This window comes from Centroberyx affinis, unplaced genomic scaffold (genome assembly GCF_046629955.1).
Source record: "Centroberyx affinis isolate AG114_WGS23_722 - 3 ecotype Tasmania unplaced genomic scaffold, CSIRO-AGI_Caff_v1 ptg008762l_1, whole genome shotgun sequence".
Classification (NCBI taxonomy): Eukaryota; Metazoa; Chordata; class Actinopteri; order Beryciformes; family Berycidae; genus Centroberyx; species Centroberyx affinis.
In genome coordinates this window covers 408-7,500 of record NW_027284309.1, presented here as the reverse complement: position 1 = coordinate 7,500, position 7,093 = coordinate 408, and the positions used below count along the sequence as shown (strand labels likewise).

At 43.4% G+C, this 7,093-nt stretch overlaps 1 protein-coding gene across 1 annotated transcript in view; it reads left to right on the top strand.

Annotated features, from left to right (window-relative positions):
• The window catches only part of LOC139640244 (stabilin-2-like), a gene marked incomplete at its 3' end in the record, with an annotated part of 8,365 nt that extends 1,784 nt beyond the window's left edge, over positions 1 to 6,581 (top strand). Inside the window, exons 2-6 of the mRNA XM_071514422.1 lie at positions 1,805 to 1,941; positions 3,190 to 3,305; positions 4,182 to 4,267; positions 6,207 to 6,276; positions 6,528 to 6,581. Of these exons, the coding sequence (XP_071370523.1) occupies positions 1,805 to 1,941; positions 3,190 to 3,305; positions 4,182 to 4,267; positions 6,207 to 6,276; positions 6,528 to 6,581 (463 nt within the window). The remainder of the gene's footprint in view (positions 1 to 1,804; positions 1,942 to 3,189; positions 3,306 to 4,181; positions 4,268 to 6,206; positions 6,277 to 6,527) is intronic.
• Between the last annotated feature and the right edge of the window lie 512 nt (positions 6,582 to 7,093).

Below are 7,093 nucleotides of genomic sequence, written 5' to 3'. Positions count from 1 at the left end.
TCTAAATCAACATATTGACCATAACACAGAAGTCTGTCTTTCAAGAAAAAGGGATATGAGACATTTTTAGTCAGATGATGTTTTTAATTCAACATGTTTGAAACTTAAGAATGATGATATGTACAGTAGTAGATCTGTAGGCCTAACATGTTATGCCTATCTTGCATGAATTTAACAATTATTTTCATACAATCAAACTAATTGGGATTCATGTCGATAAATATGAGTGGACAGCAGGCTGAGCGTGAGCAACCATTCTCAATGTGAAAACCATTTCCTTTCACTTTAGTGACTGGTAGCCTATATTCCTTTTTTACTTCAATTCCAACCTTGGTGATGAAGAGATATTTTTCACCGGGTCGTCCACGTTTATACAGCCTGCATGAAACACGGTAAGAACACACAGGAAATATCTAGGATGTGCTTTCAGTCGTCCATCTTCTGAACCTTGTAGTTTCACACGGCAGACCCACCTCATTAACATCCGCCATCACATAATTACGTAGCCTAGTGTCAGTGCGGTCGGATTCTCTTAGCACCGCGGTTGTCTTTTCCTAAGTCCTTATGAATTCTCCTTCACATCTTTCCTTGACCTCATGACGTTTTCCAACCAGGTCAAGGAAGAGTGGTTAGGAATAGGAGTTAGGACGTATTTTTTTGACTGTTCGACCGCAGCCCAGCACACTGATTAAATGAGGAAATGTTCACAAGAGAGTCTCACTGATGAAAGATTTAATACAAAAAGTGCTTCATGGAAAGAAAAATAATGCAAAAACAGAAAGGTTTCAGTCCTGGACTGTCACCAGTCTGTTTGCTCAAACAAAGTGATGATGGTCTAGGATGGTGGGAGGTGGGACTCGAGTCACATGACTTGGACTCGAGTCACATGACTTGGACTCGAGTCACAGTTTTAATTGCTTGAAACTGATTATAGAAATCAAACTCATGATGCTCTTATCAAGTTTTTATCCTATTAAAACCATATTGCATTGAAAAGTCCTAGATATTTAGTTTTCTTTAAGATATTAAATTGATACTGGACTCTTGATTTGTTCTGACTTGATTTGCTGTTCTACATTTAGACTTGAGACTTGACATTAATGACATGGACTTGACTTGGACTTGACTTGCTATTTAAACTTGGGATTTGACTTGTGACTTGTGCATCAAGACTTGAGCAGGGACTCGAGCAAAGCAGACTCAGTCACACCTCTGTCTAGGACTGAAACCTTTCTGTATTTCTTGGTCAGGCTCTCTTGTTCCTTCATTTAATCAGTGTGCGAGTTTCTCTGACTCGTATCTGTTGTTGGAACCAAATGCACCTGAGGTTCAAGACATGAGGACTTGTTAGAGTGCGGACATGAGGACTTGTTAGAGTGCGGACATGAGGACTTGTTAGAGTGCGGACATGCTTCCTGTCTGTGTGTTTCAGTTGGAGACATCAGGACTGACCCGGGGTCAGAGGCTGCTGAAGGCATATTGAGTGTCTTTGTAACGTTTAAAGGATTTAAATGGCAAAAGTTTAAGTGTCTGGTTAGCTGAAGGCTGCTGTGACCGTCACCATGGCAACGCTACACACAGCCAGTGAATGAAGATTTTATGAATGAAATGAGGTTGCATTGTATCGGCTATAGTTTACAGTTTAGAATCTTTCTAGCAGTGAGAAACTGAACTTAATGGCATTAAAGTTGGTGCCACAAACATGGCCACATGGAATACCACTGTTGTTGTTGTTATGGCTGGAACACAGTCTCAGACTGCGTTCCAGCTGGTGTCAGGTGTTGGTCTGATCTGGTCTCTGCAGGACTCTGCTGCTCGCTGTGATGAGCTGCAGACCCTGACCCTCCAGACGTCCTGCACCTCCTGCGCCGCCTCCGCCGCCGTCACCTGCCCCCCCGGCTTCACCAAGACCAGCACCGGCATGGGCACCGCCAACTGCAGGTAACTACCATGTTACCATGGAGACAGCCAACTGCAGGTAATGTTACCATGGATACCGCTAACTGCAAGTAACTACCCTGTTACCATGGACACCGCTAACTGCAGGTAATGTTGCTATGGAAACCCCTAACTGCAGGTTAGGGTGTAAAGCAGGTTCACATTCAATATATTTGGCTCACTATAGCTAGCTACCAGAAACTAGCGTAGCTAGCTAGTTGCTAACTAGCTAGTAAGTTAGCTAACTAACCTGCTAAATACGAGCAGTCACAGCTGTTGTTCCCGCGATCGCTAGCTAGTTTGATAACTGTTGTCTGTCTGAAGTCCTCACTGATGAAACATGTTGAAGTAACATTAGTTGTATAATGTGTCAGACTTCTGGGTCATTTTCCAACCCCAGTGTGATGTAAATTCAAAATGGTTGCCACATGAATAAGGTAAAATAACAGCAGTGGGTGTTGAGGGAGGGAGAGAGTTCCCATCCGGTCCGGGCTCCGAACCAGCAGCCTTCTGGTTTTCAGTGATGTAGCTTCAGTAGAAGGAAGGTGGGTGGAGCTAGCTGACATGTGGCGTATCAAACCTGCTGCTGTTCCTGTCTGTATGTATTAGATCTACTTTACATGTCAGGAACTGGGCTTGTGTTATTCTGGTACTTTCTGAACTAGTAACTGTAGACGTTCTTGAGTTCTCTCTTAGGCATTTTAGCATAGAAGTAGAATGAATAGAATAGGTACTTCCATTCTAATCAATATTCTTCAAAGTTTAGAATCAATCAGCTGGTAGACGCTTTCTTCCAGCTAAAAGGTCGAACCCAGCTAACACATAACGTTCCCATAACATTCCTGGAACGTTCCTTCCAGGTTTCTATTTGGTAACCCCCCCACAACGTTTTTGTTCAAAGTAACATTCCCAAAATGTTCTAATAACCACATAAAATAACGTTTTTTGGGGGTAATTTTAATAACGTTCCCCTGAGGTTCCCTGTCGGTAGAATTTTGGGTAACCCTCCCACAACGTTCTAATAATGTTGTGCAAATGTTTTTGTACAACATTAAGTGGGAGAGACTGGCGGAGACGGAGATGTGTGGATTCACACACGTTTGTGAGAAACACTCTAATCAATCTTAAAGTAACTGAAGTAATCAGATTACATAGTGAAAGTAACCGTGGAAGGATGCTCACACGGCTTTACGAGAAACATTGGGAGTAATCCCAGTGTAAGTAAAGTAATCAGATTACTCTGTGTTGCAGTTACGTGGTGCAGGTGGGGGGCAGGGAGGTGGAGCTGGCTGGATGTCATCAGTCCTGTGTGAAGAGCGTCCTGCAGCCTCGATGCTGCCCGCAACACTGGGGCCCGCTCTGTCTATGTGAGGCTGCACACACACACACACACACACACACACACACACACACACACACACACACACACACACACACACACACACACACACACACACACACACACACACACACACAACCCTACACCCCCTACTGTCCCTCCCTCTAAGGGGCACACAACAGAGTGATCAGGTCAAAATAAAAGTAGCAATATCCAGTTAAATGTAAAATAATCAGGCTTAGGATATCGAGTACATACAAAGTAAAATTGCAATTATACAAAGAAGAAGAAAAAGGGGGTGAAAAATGGACGATGAAAATGACGATGGAGCCGCTGAGAAGCTTCTGATTGGCTGCAGTATGCCGACACTCTGAAAAAAAGAGAATACGGTACATTAATGTTCCTCACGGTACAACTTGAGTTGTTTATGGAAAAATAAGCAAAACTAGATCATTTACCATTAACGTTAACACATTACATTAAGTTCAGATGCACAAATGTTACGCATGCTGTGTAGTTTAGGTGTTACACTGTGAACACACTGTGTTCTGAAAATAATAAATAATAATAAATAATAACATCTCATCAGTCAGACAGACATTTAGAGGCTGTCAGCAGGTTAACTGATAAAAGATATTAGAGGCAGAGACTTAGTGGATTGACTTGGATGACAAAAATCATTTCTAATCACATCTGTCTGTCTGCCTGTCTGTCTGTCCATCTGTCCGTCTGCCTGTCTGTCTGCCTGCCTGTCTGTCTGCCTGTCCGTCTGTCCGTCTGTCCGTCTGTCTGTCTGTCTGTCTGTCTGTCCGTCTGTCTGCCTGTCTGTCTGCCTGCCTGTCCGTCTGTCTGTCTGTCTGTCTGTCTTGTCTGTCTGCCTGTCTGCCTGCCTGTCTGTCTGTAGCCTGTCCCAGCTGGTCAGGGAAGACCTGTAACTTCCATGGAAGCTGTCTGGATGGAGACCTGGGCAACGGGACCTGTATCTGTGACGTAAGTCTGTCTGTCTGTCTCCTACCTGTCTGTCTATCTGTCTCCTACTTGTCTGTCTGCCTGTCTCCTACCTGTCTGTCTGTCTGTCTTCTACCTGTCTGTCTGTCTTCTACCTGTCTATCTGCCACAATGCATCTGTTTAACAGTGATAGATAAAGGAGACTGGTACCTGCCTTTTCTGGGTCGTCCCGGTGGATCAGTGGACTTAAGGCCAATTTATACTTCTGCATCTCAGCGTCTCCGTATCTTACTGCTCAGCTGTGATTGGCCGCTCGCTCGGTGGCTCCTCCTCCTGTCTGTCTGTCTGTGGGCCGACAGTGAAGACAACATGGAGCAGACGAAGAGAGACGAGCTGAGGAGGTTCAGATGTTCCTCTGGACCACAGATCGTCTCCAGATGAACTGAAACATCCACAACATGAGTTTCACTGTGACTTCTTCTGTGGTGTCTGCTGTGTGAACAAAGCTCCACACTGACATCTAGAGTCTCTCTGCTCTACAAAGAATCACCAGCAGAACAAGAGACGCTCGCACCGCCGGAGAAACCTGCGACACACAGCGATGCAGAAGTAGAACTCAGCCTTAAAGGATCAGGCCGGTGTTTTTAATACATTTCTTACTGTCAACAAATCCTATGAAAATAACTAAATCAACAAAGCGTTTACTCTCCTCCCGTTACTTTCTGACTTCCCACGTTCCGGTTTTAGCCGTCAACCCGGAAGTCATTGGCTCCAACTGTAAGATAAAAACCTTTAAATTCAGCTCAGAGACATAGTTTACATTTTAAAAATCTCTAACTGTTACCATGAAAAGTCAGGCTGTTGTAGTTTTTACCAAATCAAATTCAAACAGGAACAAATTCTTCATTACGCCGGGGGACTATTTTCTGTGCTACGGAACTACTTTCCTGAGATGGCAAAGTGTTTACAGCCGGCTTATTAAGTCGTTTGAGGAAAAAGTGGTCCGGCCCGGTGCATGGTGATGATGAAATATGCTGCAGAGCAGCAGCATGGCTCTGTGACGGGTTTTTAATCGTTTTTTAATACAATGGAGTTCTATGGCTGCTGGGACATGGCTGCACTGGGACCAGATACATGGACCAGACTTGTTGACAAAACAAAATCATTGTTGATTTTGTTATTTTCATAGGATTTGTTGATGGTAAAAAATGCATTAAAAAAACACCAGCCTGATCCTTTAAGGCCCAAACCATGTGCTTACACTGCTGTGAGTTTTAGACCCACTTCAGATCTTCATCACATCAGTTTCTCTCTCTCTCTCTCTCTCTCTCTCTCTCTCTCTCTCTGTCAATTCAATTCTATTCTATTCTATTCTATTCTATTCTATTCTATTCTATTCTATTCAATTCTATTCTATTCTATTCTATTCAGTATGCTTTATTGGCATGAATGTCAGATGAGCAATATTGCCAAAGCGTCAAGGATAATACGATTCAATAATGAGATGGAAAAAAAAATACAATTCATTAAATAAAATAAATAAATAAAAACAACAAGAAAATGGCAGAAAACAGTAAACACATGTTTTGTGTTTGTGTTTGTTCTCTCTCTCTCTCTCTGTCTCTCCCTCTCTCTGTCTGTCTCCCTCTCTCTCTCTCTCTCTCTCTGTGTCTCTCTCTGTCTGTCTCCCTCTCTCTCTCTCTCTCTCTCTCTGTGTCTCTCTCTGTCTGTTTCTCTCTCTCTCTGTCTCTCCCTCTCTCTGTCTGTCTCCCTCTCTCTCTCTCTCTCTCTCTCTGTGTGTCTCTCTCTGTCTGTCTCTCTCTCTCCCTCTCTCTCCCTCTCTCTCTCTGTCTCTCTCTCTCTCCCTCTCTGTCTCTCTCTCTCTCTCTGTCTCTCTCTCTCTGGTTGTTGTTGTGTTCAAACAGAAAAGATATGAAATAATCTCTTTAATGAAAAACCTTTCTCTCTTCTCTGATCCAGGACGGATTCTCCGGCTTCGCCTGCCAGGAGTGTAAGAACCTGAACACCTTCGGAGAAAACTGTGATAAAGGTGTGCTCTCTCCCTGACCTCTGACCTCTGACCTCTGACCTCTGACCTCTGACCCCTCTGGTGAAATGTGTACATAAAAGAACCACAAAAGTGTCCCTTAAATAAACGCAACTATATGAAAGGCTATTTGAAACTATTCTAATCTCTCTCTCTCTCTCTCTCTCTCTCTCTCTCTCTCTCTCTCTCTCTCTCCATCTCCATCCATGCAGTGTGTGACTGTGAGAATGGAGTGTGTAACACGGGTCCAGAAGGTGACGGACAGTGTTTATGTCAGCCTCCGTACACCGGGAGGCGCTGTGACCAAGGTGAGACTGGAGTAGATCATATTAGACTTTATTAGATTACTGGATTATACAGACTTGTTTCATTAAACCTGCTCATCGCCTCACTACAGCTCAGCACTCTTGGGGTGCGAGGTGTTTCCTGTTCATATGTGTGTCATATTTTACTGTTGCCTTCAGTGACAGTGTTGTGATTTTGCCGACCGAGCCCCCTTATCTGTGGAATGACTTCCATCACATGTTAAAGAAGCAAGCTCAGTTGAAATCTTTAAATCAATCAATCATTAAAGACAAGAATATACTATAGTAGAGACAAAATTCATAAGTTTGACACCAGCTCCTCTGATAGATGTTTAAAATGTGGCACGCAGAGTGACTCCCTTATACATGCCTGTTGGTATTGTGAGAAAATTAGAAAGTCTTGGGAGAACACTGAAAGATGGATTTCAAGAACTTGTAATTGTAAAGCAGCATTTTCACCAATGATTTGTCTCTTTCAAAATGTTAGGGAAATAAGATTCCCAACTGGATGGCAA